Below are 16,320 nucleotides of genomic sequence, written 5' to 3'. Positions count from 1 at the left end.
TTAAACAAATACAGTGTCTTCTTAATTTAAAAAACCAAAAAAACAACAAACGTCTACAATCGATTGATTTGCCAAGTCTGAATTTGGTTGATTCATTGGCATTATGAAACTTTGCTTTATTTCCAAAAAACAGAAAAGAAAACAAGTGCTGCTATTTTATTTTGATAGCAGGAGAAATTCTGAATCCAAAGTACATAAAGTGATTATGGTATAATTCTCATTTTTGTATCAAGCATATAGTGTCAATCTTAATCTTATTTTTTACTGAACTCAAAAAGTTCACCCATGAATATGCTGCTTGATATTATGCAACCAGATCAAACTGGTAGGAGATTTCAGTTTTAATACATTTCCTAGAAAATAATTTTCAATATTCAACCTGCCAATCACAAGTCAAACAAAACTGACCGACTAGAGGTCCGGTGCATCACAGAATTTAAGAATAGACAGGTTCTCTGAAGGTCACCAGATCAAATGCGTGGCAGGAGTTTTAATCCCAAAAATAGGACTGATGAAACAGAATGGTGCAACTGTCTTTCTTTTCAGAAGAGCAGAGAAATGAAAGGCAGAAAGAAAAAAACAAACCGTCTAAAACATCAGTTGAATGCAGGCAAACAAACAGAAAGAAGAAGCAACAAGTCATGAATAAGAGAAAGCTGATGTGCAGCTTATACATAAGATCACAGGGAGAGAAGCGGATAAATCTGTTGACATTCCTGCAGAGTGTGCTCCAGTAACAACTCCAAGCTCTACCAGGATCTGAGAAGAACAAGACAAAAACATGCAAAAAACCTTCCCCGAATGTGAAAACGAGGTGTTTTTTATGGTAATATCAGCTTTTATTATTAATCTCCTGACCAAAACCCCCAATGTGAAGTAACAAAATCTTGGTTATGATGGGTATTTACTCTAAATAATTTCAAAACCTAATAAGGAGTTTAGAACAGAAAGAACCTAGCTGTACTGCAAATAAACATTGCTGTGAAAATGTCTTGGTGACGTCAAACTGTAGCACAGTTTAGATTTCTCATTATCATTGCTCTCTTATCTGCCCTAGCTAAAGGACAACTTAAGCTAACTCCTTCACAACATTTTAGTTCTCTTTCACTTCGTGAGCTCTCCTTTCTTATTAAATCCAGGGGATGTCCGTGATTTAAAAAATCCTGCAGTAAATATATCCAGTCAAACTATATATATAAAATTCTCTCCATCCTTATAAGGAAAAGACTAATAATTTAAAAGGACTAATAAAATAGCACACATTTTGCAAGTTGTGTCCTTCTACAACTTAAATATTTTCTCAATTTCAATATATGGACAGGTCAGTCTTTGTTAGTAACTCAATTGTAAAAACTAAAACAAAGTCAGTGGTTTATTCCAAGTGTCTGTTTCTGTTTATTTGCTGATAAGTCTCTCTGTAAATTTGAATCATACATAAGATGAAGCAAAAATTAATACAGCAATGTTAGACCACTAAAAAGTCTCCCCTTGAAGTGTTCAGTATGCACAGTCAATACCTGGTTAAGGCTCCTTTTGCATAAATTACTGCATCCACAGCATTACATAGAGATGATCAGCCCAGGGCTTTCCAGAGTGGTTAAGGAAGCCAAAGGTGTAGATAAACTAAAGTGAACTTTAGTTCATCTGCATTACTGGTTCTGGGATTTTTCACTTTTCCGTCAATTTTTGGGATCAACATTTGAGAACGAAAGGTAAAAAAACCCCCCAAAAAACAAAACACTACTTCTGAAAAGTAGACTTTGGACAACTAAGCAACAATCTAGTCATTCAACCATTTAGCTTAAGTAAAATACACTTAATATTTTATTACATTTCCAGCCCAGGATTTGGTCTGAAATCCTCTTGAGGTTGCAGCAACACTCATCCCTGTTGCTGGTGCACCTTTTTTTTTTTTTTTAACAACTATTTCTTTCCACACAACTTTCTACTAAAACAGTTGGATACAGCAGAGAGCAGCCAGCTTCTTTAGCAATTATCTTTTAGTATTAAAATATTTTTAATGACTTCTCTTATGTTATATAATTATTTTAAATTAGCCTTCAGCCATAAAAATCAATGTGAATACAAATAAACGCTTGAAAAATCTCACTGTGTGAAAGAAAATCTATATAATATCAGGCTTCCTTTTAAGTTGCACTATTGAAATGAATTAACGTTTTAATAGCATTCTATTTAACTGAGACAGACCTGAAATTCTCTGAATTGCTTTTGTATTTTTGATTAAAGAAGAGGACTAAAGCAAAGCTGCTCATGCTGAATCTGAATTAAACCTAAAATTGAATAAAATAAAATAAAATAAATAAATAAATAAAATAGGGGTTTGTAATATTGAATTCAACTCTTTGTAGTTTCTAGGCTCAAATACTTTTTACAGCTTACTCAGATGTTGCACAGCCTTCCATTCCTAGCCTGGATTCCCTCCCTTTGTTTTTCTGTGTCTGGAACAAGTATGATACCATCAGCCTATTCTCCTGGTGAGTTGGGCTTTCACATCTCTGCATTCAGCTCTGCTTGGCTTCTCTCAGCTAATCTAAGCTTTATTCTCTCCAGCTTTCAATTTTACATCAGTTGCCCAACTTTTGGTATTGCAAAAACAAAATTTCACATCAGAAGACAAACTTCTAGTCTCAAGTTCCAGAGTCAACTTCACATTCTGAAACCAAACACTTAAATATTACTATTATTTTTTTAAAGTTCTTACATGACATATTATTGTTTCAATAAAAACCATCAGAATAAATAAATAAAGTGTAAAAAATGAGTTCAAGCATGTTTTCCCATTTTAAAATATATAATTTTTCAGATTACAGTTTCAAAAACATTCAGATTTCAATTCAAGAATTTTCTGTCCATTTCACAATTTAAAAAAATTATTTTAGGGTTTTATGTTAGTGGTTTTATAACAATCCTGAAACAAAAATGACTAAGCAGAGAAGGGAACCGTGTTTTTAAAAAATATATATTTTTCTTGCAAGTTAAATCAGCTCTACTTCAAATCTTTATAATTATTTTATACTTTTATTACATCAGTCCACACTGAACACTGCCAAAACATGACATTTTGAATTTTTATTAAAATATTGGTGCAATAACTACTTGTATGTAGGCTTGTGTGTTATTTTTTTAATCTGCATTTATTGCAAACTGAGTGACAATCTTTAATGTTGTTTTGCAGGATATTTAGACATTAAAAGTAATTGATGGAGTTTCAGTAACTACACTGAAGGTGTGATGTGAAACTTTAAAGACAACCCAAATCAATTGAATATATAAAAAAAAAACACAGTACAAAGCTCTAGAAACTTTTTTCATTTTATATTACACCCTCCATTACTTATCAAGGCTTTCAAATGCTGACCTTTCCATTAAGACTGGACATCAGTACAGGTGTACTGATGTTAGGTTAATTGGCAAAGTTTGAAACTGTGTGTTGAATTTTTATTTCAGCAGATGAAAACAAACCAGAAACCACCGGCCTTCACCCAGCACCTTTCCTTCTAAAAACAAGCAACCAAAACACATTCTTACTGATTATTGTTCATGTTGGCTCCAAACACAAATGCTATTCAGCTGCCGCACCCAGTTTCACTCAGGAGAATGTGATGCTGCTGCTAATACAGAGTCACGAACCAAGGTCATCCAAACTCTCACATGTGAATGCGGACAGAATGCCCAGAGGCAACAGAGAGCAATCAGTGGGCACAGAAGAAGGAAACACTCTTCGAAAACTCTTCGTTGTCATTTACATTGAATTGAGAGCTGCTGTTGCAAACTACAAAAATTGGAGTCTTGTGGAAGAAATAAGTGCTTCTACACTTTAAATCTTTGGCTGTATGGCAGAGAGACTCTGTAATCAGGGAAATTACTCTTTACTCGAAATTACTCATTACTCTTTATGACTAAGGGGAGAGATGATTTGAAGAAGTAAGTAAGCCAAAACTGTTAAAAAAATACAACATTTTGTAACTAAGAGAAAAACAACAACAACAAACTTAGTACATCAATATATTCTACCCAAAGCTCTTTAAGTGGCATTGTTTTAGCTTCACCTAGAACAAATTTTGAAAAAAAAAATCTTTTAGCACCTTTTCCTATCCAGATATTAATCAGTTAGTTCAAAAGTCAACATATCAGACCTACAGTGTACTGATGTACAAGCAGAAAGGGCTGAGCTTTTTACATGTCGATGTTAGAAGTAATCTTTTATTTGCAGATGCATGCTTTGCTACAAAGTATCAAGAATACATGAAGGAACACTGTGTAATTGCATCTAAGGCAAGGAAATTTTATACTTTAAAAAGGTTTACTTGCATTTATAATGTTCTCTAAAAAGGCTTAAGTGGTTAAAAGAAAAATCTGCACAGTGTGCTTTTTTACAAGATTAAAAAGCACATTCCAGATATGTGAAGACTAATTCTCAAATTGAGTAACCACCTCATCAATTCTGATTACTCATCAGAATAGTTAACAGAATAATCAATTACTAAAATGCTGGTATGTTGCAAACCTACTTGCTAACATGTTGGACATTTAGGTTACTTTACGTTTATCTCTGTCAGGCAAACAAAAGCAGCTGGCAACTCTAAAATAATTATCACTGGTTTTCGTGGTGCGATAAAAGCTCTATTTTTTCTTCGTGATTATTGTTTTTTGTTGAGCCTCCATTACATTGCATTTTGGATGAGTACTTTCCTGTCATGCTTTTTTTCTACCATTCTCAATCTAAAAAAGAAAGCACAAAGGTTTTGAAATTAGCCATTTATGAATAAAATTGTCCAGTTTATGTTCAAATAAAGGAAGAAATAACAGATATTAATTTTAATTCAACCCACTTACCCATATTAACTAAGGTGCCTGAAAGTCTACGTCTCCCTGCACTGTGTTTCAACAAACCCACATAGAAATATCAGTTATATTGAAATGTTAGTGTGTTTGTTGTTCATCCAACTTTTGTTGAAAAAGTTTAAAGAAGCTAAGAGAAAGCGACTTCTGGTATTGAGTTCATATCTTATTGATTCATTTAAAGAGACTACTTTAAGAAAGCTTTGCACTACTCAAAAATAATACATACCCCTTTTAGACTTTTTTCTGGTGTATAAATCTATCAGAAAAAAAAACAACTTTTATATGCATATATTGCTCCTGATTTCCATTACACTAAAATTGTGGATACAAAACCCGCTTGATTGTTTTGGTGTGCATTAGGGGAATAGAGCTATCAGATGGTACAGTATCTTTGAAGGGTGTTTCAGTTCAGTGGAAATGGCGTGCTCTTTCCCTCTGCCCCCAGAGTTTTACTTCAGTGCAGTTAATACGCTAAAAGATTTCATCAAATGTAACCCAATTAGGCTGTGATCTAAAAGTACAAAAGGCTGAGCTTCAGCTAAGACAGAGACTGTATTAGGTAATACTGTGTTGGGAAAATCTTCATTGTGTGCGTTTGTGTGTTATCAGTTCAAATATCAAAGCAAAATGTGCTTGTGGGTGTGTGTGGGCGTGGGCGTGTAGGCGTGTGTGTGTGTGTGTGTGCATACTTTACATCAGAACATGTTTCAAATATCAGATAATCAGGGAGTTTCTGACATACACACAAACAGAAGTTTGACTCTAATTGGCTGAGTGTGAATTTCTCTCTGGAAGGTTTGAAGTAAGAAGGAAGGGGCAGAGCTGAGCAGTTTCAGGACAGACTATTCACAGGCGGCGAGGGCGGGCAGCTTCATGGAGGCTGACAGCAATTACCACAGCTGAAGCCTAGAGAAGTTACAACCAGGACTGACATGTACACACGTACACACACATAACGAAAAAATGTCCAACCTTTCCCTGGTTTTTACTTTCCACCCAAAAAAGTCACTTCCTAATTCTGTTCTAAAATGTTATATATCTAGGATTTATAGTGATTGCAAATGATAGTTGATAGACTGGGGGGCTTTATACAAAAATAAACAGTCAAGACAGTTAGAAATCTGACATCGTTGAACCTGGGTCTTGAACCCAACAGAAAAAAAAATTATAGCCATAAACATTTTATATCCAGTCCTTTTCATTCAAATCGCTTCAGGGTTTTTGTTTTTCTTTTACCATGCCCTCCACATTTGTTGATACCTCGAGGGAAAATGTGTAAAAACATTGTAAAAACAACTTACTTGTTCTTATATATTGCAGTAATATGATATTTATATCAAATACATAAATATTGTGTACTGGACTGGACTTGGGTAAATGGGATGTTGGGGATGTTATTACTGGCTATTCAGGTTCTGTATCACCAGAACAAGAGCAGTCTTTATTCTGGTCTAAAATTCACGTTTATTGCCAGTGCAGGCTTTTGTTTTTGACTACATAATTCTTTGCCACGATGGTTGGGAGGAGCATCTACACTGTGGGAAATAAGATTCAACTCTATCTTTTCATCTCCTGCTCTATCTTACCATAGCTTATGAAAAAAAGACAACAATATCATTTAACTCCTCTACTTGAGGAAGTTCCCCATCATTGAGGGAGTGTTCCATAGTTTTTTTTTTCTAATTGAGAACCATGGCCTAAGACTTTGAAGGTATAACTGGCTTCTTCTTTCCACCCTAATGCACAATCTTTCTTATTAGAAATGAAACATAAAATAATAATAAAAAAAGCCACAATTTAAATCTATATTTTAACATTTCAAAACAACACATGTATATTCAAAAAGCCTGTAAATGGGTCAATCAAGACAAATATATGTGCAGCTAAGAAGTCAAGGACATATCTATTTGCCCATGCTGAATCTCATCTTTAATACAAATTACAGCTTGTCTGCAACAGGTCTCTTTTCAGGAGATCACATTAAGTGAAAACAATATGCAAACGAATTGTGTGAAACCAATTTAGACACAAAAGGTCACCAAACACTGAAGGTCTCACTTTTCTCAGTTAGGCTTTTTGCTTATGATTTAACTTTAAGAGAAAGATTGAGCTAAAATGTCGTGGGAGAGTTCAAGAGAAAAGATCACTTCTGACAACCCCCCCCCACCCCCCCACCCCCCCAAAAAAAACAGATGCATTTATTACATTTAAATCTGATTATGATGTTGTGACATGACATTAAACAAACTTTATGCACATGATGTGCCTTCATACTCATGATTTAGTTTTGCTTTTAACTTAAATGATTAAAATATAACATTACATTAATAACTCTGTTTTAGCTGCAAGGGTTTTATTATTTAATTTAAAAGATTTTGTTCATAAAAAAAAGAAAGAAATGAAATCTGACAGTCAGCACGGCATCAGTGCCTATAGGATGATATGAAAGCGCTCAGATTAAAGAGCCGTGTTTTATGTGACTGACAGGCAAAACTATCTAACATGCTGTTTTAGAATGCAGCACAAAGCAGACAATGGAAAAAGCCAGTGAAAAAGATCACTGTATTATATCGTATTACATAAGCAATGATGAATGCTACGAATCTAAAAAGAGAGCTTTAGTCACTTCTAGAAGGGGAAATTCATGTCACCTCAATGCCATTTCCATGTTCCCAAAATCATCGTCTAGCATTATTTAGTTCACTTATTTAACATGGCAGCCACAGATTTAATAATGGCTATCTGTTAGAAAAGAAATTGCAAGCAACTGTCAACAGTAGTTTCAGTATGCACATCAACCAGAATATAATGCCACCTTTTAAAAGGAAATCTCCAAAGTAGCTCTTCCTGATGTTTTCCTTTGAAATCCTAATATAGCTTCTCTGGCTCCCCCAGTTATCTGACACTTAATGCCAGGATGATAGACAAAAAACTGCTTCTGACAACTCTTGGCTTTAAATATCAGTTTTGTATTTTTTTTCAAGAATTGGAATAATAACAGTTAACGCTACAGCCATTACCAGCCAATTATCAGACTACATCTATCGGTGTTTGCAGAGCTTAAACTGAACAATAGATATTACTGAACATGATGATAGTGCCACCCACATACCAGCATTTGATTTTTTTTTTTCATATGAAGTGATGGATAGAGTCAGTGTCAGGCAGCTTTCAGCTTAGACTAAAATGTGGCTGAACATGAAAAGGAATTTGCAAAAAGAAATATGCTAAGCATTTAGGAAACCCTCACACATAATTCAGATTTAAAGCGTCCAGTTCTTCAGCAACTGGAAAAAACAACAATCCTCGCAGGGGTGTTTAAAACTGTCCAGGGTCTTTGAAAAGCATTTTTTTCTCACATTCATAAAAATAAAGACACATGAATATTTATCAGATTAGCCTTTTGAACCATATTATTCATATTTTGAGCCAAAAGGCTTAATTTACACCATGTTTTATAACATGAACCTATGAAGCCTTCTAATTAATTCTTAGCTGATAAGTTATCCACAGCCTTTACATGGACGTATCTCCCTTTTATAATGAAGGGTCAGCATTTGAAATTAAGCTCTGAAACACACCACTCAATATCACACACAGGAAATGCAATAAACACAACAGCCTAAATGAATCCAAGGTTGAAAAATGTTGTTGTATTGCTTAACTTGTATACATGAAAACATGGGTGTTCAATGTCAGTCCTCCTTGTGTGTTTTAGTTCTCTTCTTGGTGCAACTCAGCTGAATCAAATGGCTCATTAGCAGTCCTCTGCAGAACACTGACATGCTGAGGAGGTGATTACTACTAGGGCGTTGAAGCAGGAAGGGAACTAAAACATGCAGGTTACGAGCACGTTAGAACCAACTTTGGACAACCTGTATTAAGAGTTGGTGCATCTGACAATTCTCAAAACTAAATGCAAAGAAATATCTGCTCCTGAAAATGCACTGCTGAGTAAATAGTACATCGGGAGTGATGCATTTATTTCATAGATAAATTAAACAGTATTAAGGCTTCTAGAAGATAATCCGCCATTTGTTTAAGTAAATCACAGCCAGCGTAAAATACGTCACATTTTCAAAGATCAGCACTTTTTGCAAAACAATGGACAAAAAAATAACATTTTCTGTTGTTCTGTTGTCTGTTGTCATGCTGTCACTGCTATAATTAACATTTTCTACACCGATTTGTTGATGACGATTTTTATAACTGTGTTCACAAGAGACAGACAAAAAATAGGTTGGGAAAAGAAAATATATGTAATGTTCATCCTTGACATTTAATTATATTAACAGACAAATTAATAAAAGACTAATATTCCCCCATCAACATTTTGCTTTATCCAATATGCAGAAAAATAAGGCAAGCTAATATGCAATAAATGAGTCAAAATGGTTAAAGTGATGACAGAAATTTGACAGGAAGAGGTCAAAGTCATCATGAACCTGCAGATACAAAAATGTATGCAATAGCAGACAATTCAGGCTTCATGGTGAACTCTGTCCATACAAATTTATTTATTCATCCATCAAGACAGTTGTTATTAAACTCCATTGTAGAGAATTTTTAAACTCGGACAAACTAAAGACAATCCAATTCACGTCAGCCCTTGGAAATATGTAAATATCTTCAAGCAACTAAAGCATGACTTTAGAGGTCCATATTGAAAGAATGAGGGAATAGTGGGGACAATCATCCTGCAACACAGTCAAACAGATCTCAGGACACGTCAGACTCACTTTAACAAGAAACAGTGACTGATGGATATGGCATACCCATCACACTCTGCCTCACTCTCTCTGTCCCTGGACTTCTCCACCTCTTTTTAGACAACTTTGTTACTGTAATAGTAAAAGAGGGAAAAAAATCAAAGAAAGATGTGTGGCGCAAGTCACAGCGTCTCCAACCAAACAAAATTCCCAAGCTCAGAGATGCTTACTCAGACAGCAGGGCTGAATCCATCTTTCTGACAGAATCATTTCCAAAAGCCCCAACCCCCAACGGGCTCCTGGATGCGCTTCAGAGCTGTGCCGGCTGGGAGGCATGTGTCAATGTGCGCGAATGCAGAATTTAAAGTGTGGAGCAAACAGGTTTCAACTTTATTCTTTCTTCCCTATATAAACACTATTTACTGCTTTAATCGTACACTTCCGTTCTTCCATCAAACCTAGAAAGGTCACAACATCTTTGATTTGGACATGCTAAAACACATATCAGTCATTTTTATATATATAAACAGAAATCCATCATAAATTGCGTCTTTGGGCGGTGAAACTTTATGCTTGTGTGTATTGACAGACAACAGAGAGCTGATTTAAAGGTCAACACCCCTGCAGCAAATGAATTGAATTAACTCAAGATTATGGCTACAGCCATAGCCTTGAGTTATGAGAACAGCCTGCAGGCATGTCAGGCTCCTACTACATAAACATACTTGTGATTAAATTCTCATGACATATTTCCACAAAGTGTACCTGCTCATCCATCTCTCGATCAGTCTGAACTCTGTTATGGGCTGCATTGTTAATGCAACTTTAACACCTTCATAACTTTTTAAGTACATATTTTAACATTTTCAGTCAAACATTCATTTCATATGCAGCTTGCAGATAATGTTGGTTTTGTGCAAATACCATTTACATAAGTGAGACACATGGCAACTGAGAAAGGCTAACTTTTTTCTGTCAAATATCTGACAAAATATGACTTTATCCCGATAAAAAGATTCAACAAATTGCAGACCTCATGCAGAAAAAATCTTGCAAGTGAGTAAATGAGTCAAAGGAAAGAAAATACAGAATTAAAACATTGTGAAAAATCTAATGTAAATAAAAAGCTACAATTTTCAGTCAATGAGTTCCATCAGATGAAAGGTTTTAGTACTTTTATCTGCAACAAATCAGAGCTTGCTAAACACATTTTCTCATTTTTTTCATATTTCTATTTTTCTATTTCTATATGTTGTAGTGATGTGGTATTTTTTGGTGCCTTGTGCCAAAACACACACCCACAAAATGTATTGTGTTGTGTACAATCTCCTCCACAATCTTCAGTGCTTTAATAAAACATTGTTGAGTAAAAGTGAATATCAAAGAGCTACCATATCTTTGCTTCTCCAAAATATCAAAAGGTAGGTGTGAGAAAACGTCCACATTTTTGAACCAGCCCATAATGTTTAATCAAGTTCAGATAAAATTCCTTCGGGAGAAGCCAACAAACGAGCTGCCGCTGTTTGAAGAAGCTTTTAAAAAACTCCACTTATTAGATGAGCTTAATTTAACGTTATGTTAGCAGACACTCAGGTAATCTTACCTGTAAATTGGATCCTGCATTACAATCAACTTGCTCTCATCCCAGGTCCACTCTTTCTTCTGTAAGCAAACCAGAAGCTTTATTTAGACCTAATTCTAAAACCGTTCCACATTTTATCACAGTACAACCACAAATGTGAATGTATTTAGGAGGGACAACATAAGGTAGCACATTCTTGTAAAATGAAATTTTTAAGTGTTACGTGATAGTGTCACTTTTACCCTTTTCATTCACCCCTGGCTTCTTCCTGAATAATAATATATTTGGTTGGGCTGTCAGAGTAGATCGAAGGTCATGTCCTTGTGTGTTTGAAGTTGTGATGCATTTCATTTTTAAGAACTTTTATCATTGTTCTTTGGTTTCACAAGTATGCAATGCTTACAAAATAAAGTAAATTTTACTTGGTAAATATAATGTGACAAAATGTGAAAAAATAAAAATAAGGGTAGCATGAGTCTCAGGGACAAATGCAAAGACACACCCCTAATTACATGCAATAGAAGAAAACCAGTGTTAATAAAAATATATTCAAGAAGAGTTGATGTGTGCTTTTCATTAATATTTTTTGTTTGTGCATTTGATTAAATCTACCTTTCGGTTTAAGGTCACAATCAAAATGTCAACCCACAGGGACACAGGAATTATTCATATTGATTTCTGTCTCCATACAGGGCTTTGTTGACTTGAGTCATTCAATAGCTCTCATCCACAACCCGTCAGTGCTCCTACCATCCTCTGAGATGTAAATAGCTCACTGGCTGGAATGTGACATTTCAGATTTTAGAAGACAAAGGAGCAGGTTATGGCAAATCATCTATTAATGACCATCAATTTTTTTTTTCTTTTTCACATTTTGCTTTTAATTATGTTTTTTGAATACCTATCAGATCTTTTTAACAGATTTTTTTTGACATTTTCAAAATAGTGAAAATTGACCAAGTATTACAATTATTTAATGTAATTTTTATGATTTTTCCAAACACTGTAAACTTTGTGTGCTGTGTTAAAAGCATTTGTTCCAGCTCATTAGATGACAATAAGCACCAGTTACTCTGCAAGTGATGAAACCACTCCTGTTTCCTTTAGGTTTATTGTCATCTCTGAACTCCTTCAGCTCCTTTCATTTCTGTTCTTTCACTTGTTTCAACAAAGAACTTAAAGAAAACATTAATCATTCAATCCACAATAAAAAGGATGCAGGAAGTGCTGCTCCTCAAAAACAGCAGCACAGCTGATAGTAACCATGGACGAGACCTCGTGCACAAATCCAGCAAAGTTTTCCAACTTCGGTGTACGTGTTTTTTCAGTTCTCTTTAATTGGTGGAGAAATTCTGATGCGCAGCTTTTGTTAGTGATGTATTTATTTCCATTTGTCAGAATACTGAACAAGATCAATATTAGAGATTGAAGTTTTGGCCCCTTCCTTTAGACAGAAACAGTGTAAATTTACACAAATTGCTAGACAACCTTGTTCAGATATACTTTCTCAGCTCTACCCACTAATTTGTCGGACTGAATAAAGAATAAGTCCTTAATTCATCAGGACATCTGCCCCGTCTGTTTCTGTCTCTGTATGTGCTAAAGTTTCACATAAATTTGGAATAAATAGTGCATGATTTAATACTTAAAATGGGTTATACACATTTTTCAAACTTTTTAAATGTCTAAGCATGGGGTGTGCTTGAAGTTATGTTTTTGTAATAAACATCAGAAGAGATAGACAAGCTGCAGAGTCCTACTCAGGCTGCCGGTGGATTAAAAATATGAAATTAATTTTACTCACTTGTTTTCTATGCTCTCTCTTGTTATGGACAAGTTGTATCCTTGCTATTTACCCATTTATGCCCCATGCTTGACTGATTAGATGCCTGCAAGTATTAATTGTCAGACACATGCAGACATCTAATCAGCCCAAATCATTTTTTCTTTAATTTGTTGTAATCAAATTTGCATAAATAATTTGCATAATTAATTAAATTAGATAGAACACATTTCTAAATTATACATACTCTTAATAACTACTACTCATTTTGAAGTTATAATCACAAGGATTATATTCTTTTTTTTTTTTTTTTTTTTTAAAGGTTTTATTGGCTCTAGTGGCCTTTATTTGATAGTTAATTGACAGGAAAGTGGGTAATGAGAGAAGGGGGAAGACATGCGGCAAAGGTCGCCAGGCCGGGAATCGAACCTGCGACAGCCACGACGAGGACTAAAGCCTCCTTATGTGAGTTGTGCTTAACCCCTGCGCCACCACAGCACACAAGGATTATATTCTAACTGAAGGGTTCAAGAGAAAAAAAATATCCTTGCAGATAAATAAAATGTTTATGCATATAAATAAATATATATACAGGGTAGGGTTAGGGTAAAGACAAGGAGTGGTCTTTAAGTATATACAGAAGTGGTGTTGCTGCAGTTCTGAATTTTTGGAATTTGAAAGGCCACCACTTCATGTTAAATAGAATCTAACAAAAAACAGAGCAACATTCACAGCTCTGATCGACACAGATGTTAATTTAATTGTTAGCTCTAGCTTTAAACTTACAAAAACAAAACAAAAGAGAGAGAAGAAAATAAAATCACTCACTTTTTTCTTTTTTCTCAAGGTAACCTTGACTCCGTCTGTTGACACAACGATGTGAACTTTCTTCTTCTTGATGTTTTTCACCTTGAACTCATACTGCAAAAACAAACAGATGGGTGGAAGATAGTCAGGTTGGTTCAGCTAAATCATGACAAAATGAGCAAGCAAATGAACAGAGTCCATTTTAGGCCAGGAAACTTTGTATAGCAACAAGGCAATTAAAAATGATTGGCATGATACAAACATAAAACAAACAAACACAGCATTAAATTGCAGCAACATAATAAAGAAAAGTTGGAATACAGAGTGAAATGAATGTTTCAGTTGATATTAATCAAAGGCAACTCAAAAAAGCTGGAACTTTTGTATTAATATAATTATATATCAGGGATGTAACTAAAAATATCAGAAAATCTAAACACTTAGCTAACCAATGCCAAATTATTATGTGGCTACATAATAAATTTATGCTTGCATTCTTCATTGATGATATTTGAATTCAATCAACCCATTTCATAAATACAAAAGAAAGGTGTCTATTCTTTCTTTCAGTCCATCAACCCTAGCTACTAATCTTCATTCAGACTGCTTTGTGCTTTCACTTGGGTGTACTACATATTGATTTTATTATTGGTTTTCTCTTTCTTTCTTTTCCAAGAAAAAACGTACTGTTCCTATAAAAGCAGCATTACACAATGCCTTATTGTGCAATGCTGGTTTGTCTTAATAATAACTGCTGCTCAGAGAACAGTTTCAGTTTTAAATATGTGCCACATTTAAACACGGAAAATAAAAATAAACAAAAGAAAATTGTACAGCATGTTCAGTTTTTACAATAAATTGACATTTTGTTGCAAACTGTCAGTGATTTTATGTCTGCGAATATATCGAGGATTATGGACGTGATAAGAGGGTACAAATAACTCAGTGCCTTGTTAGCGTTGCTTAAGAAGGAGCACAAGAAGCTTGAACATCACAGTGAAGCAGCCCAATCAACTCCTTGCTGTGTTTGCTGGAAAAGTCCTGACTGCTACAGTTATAAGAATCAAGGTGTGTTTGTATGCAGCTCTGCCTGGATGTTTCTACCATTTCCAGAACTGAAATGAACAGAAGGAAAATATTCTATTTTAAGGTTCTTGTACCTGCTAAGGAAATAAGGTGCTTATGGGAGGCAGTAACATTTTCACAGTTCTTATGTGCTTTTACAGCATTAAAATTGTAAAATCATATAAAAACAACAATTGATATTTACTGGTAATGTATGTAAATTACTCCCAGGTCTTTGTGCTGCACTCTAGCTATCTGCGTTGCACAGACTGCATGGAAACAACACTGTGTGCTAAAAGATGGTTGCAACTTTGGTGTAAAAAATAAATAGAAAAAACATTTTAAATACCTCACATGCCAAGCTGATGTGTTTACGCTCTGGAAATTATGTCCATACCGCTGTCCTTTGTTTCTAGTTAGGTCTGCCGGATATTTTTGTACTTAAAATACACTGCTCAAAAAAATAAAGGGAACACTCAAATAACACATCCTAGATCTGAATGAAAGAAATATTCTCATTGAATACTTTGTTCTGTACAAAGTTCCATTTGCACAACAGCAGGTGAAATTGATTGTCAATCAGTGTTGCTTGCTAAGTGGACAGTTTGATTTCACAGAAGTTTGATTTACTTGGAGTTATATTGTGTTGTTTAAGTGTTCCCTTTATTTTTTTGAGCAGTGTATGTTCTCTTGCCTACAAAGTCTCAGTAAGATGTACTGATTGATGGAGTCTGAAGAACTACTTGTACCTAGCATACATACCACCCAATTAAAGTAACAGTGTTTTCTTTAGATGCTTGTCTTAGAATATTTAAGATGGTTTCATGTCTGTCTGGAATTTTCTTCAGTAATGTGAAGAAATACAGCACTATGCACTCATTTTCTGTAATATCTTGTCAGTATGAAAGATTTGTCACAGCAATTTCTGATTCTCAAATTGTAATCTACAAAGGTGTTCATATGACTGATACATTGTTTAATGAACATCGTGGCATATGCTGCAATGATGATTGTGCTGCATAAACATGTTTTAAATGCCTCATAGACTACATGAATGACCTCCACTGAAATGATTACAGAAGCAATTTAAAAAATATATCACACAACATTTGACTGGTTAAGTGTGTGTTCCATAATACAAGAGAGAGCACTTATGTCTAATAAGCCGTCTATTCCTCACTGAACAGGCAATATCACTGAATCCATACCGACCATCGCACATTCTCCCTTGTGCCTTCAACTTCCACCGCAATAACACAGCAGAGATGTGATTTGTATTGCAACTGCTGCACTTGGGGAAAGCGCAAATATTAATTTCACAACAACAGGGGTTCATTCCAATGGGGTTTGCCCCTCAAAAGTAGCACCTGAGTAACAGACAGGGTGCTCAGAATTTTTAATGAGCCATGAAGATGGATTGCAACACAGTCCAGATCCATATCTATAGCATGGCTCATAGATGGGGAGCTTTTGCTGCCTAAATGCTGCTGATGGTGAAAACACAAGGA

General features: G+C 34.9%; 1 protein-coding gene across 4 annotated transcripts in view; it reads right to left on the bottom strand.

Moving 5' to 3' along the window:
- Positions 1–16,320, bottom strand: part of LOC114150581 (carboxyl-terminal PDZ ligand of neuronal nitric oxide synthase protein-like) — a 160,697-nt gene that overhangs the window by 85,679 nt on the left and 58,698 nt on the right. For 3 of the 4 annotated variants that reach the window (XM_028027072.1, XM_028027075.1, XM_028027074.1), the window contains exons 3-4: positions 13,769–13,861; positions 11,179–11,237 (exon numbers count right to left, since the gene is read on the bottom strand). In XM_028027072.1, coding sequence (XP_027882873.1) covers positions 11,179–11,237; positions 13,769–13,861 — 152 coding nt within the window. Of the gene's footprint in view, positions 1–11,178; positions 11,238–13,764; positions 13,862–16,320 lie in introns of those variants that run through there. The other variant, XM_028027076.1, reaches the window with a different exon arrangement.

The sequence above is a fragment of the Xiphophorus couchianus genome, chromosome 9, assembly GCF_001444195.1.
Source record: "Xiphophorus couchianus chromosome 9, X_couchianus-1.0, whole genome shotgun sequence".
Taxonomy (NCBI): domain Eukaryota; kingdom Metazoa; phylum Chordata; class Actinopteri; order Cyprinodontiformes; family Poeciliidae; genus Xiphophorus; species Xiphophorus couchianus.
Note: the sequence above shows the minus strand (reverse complement) of the source record. Positions and strands in the feature narration are given on the sequence as shown.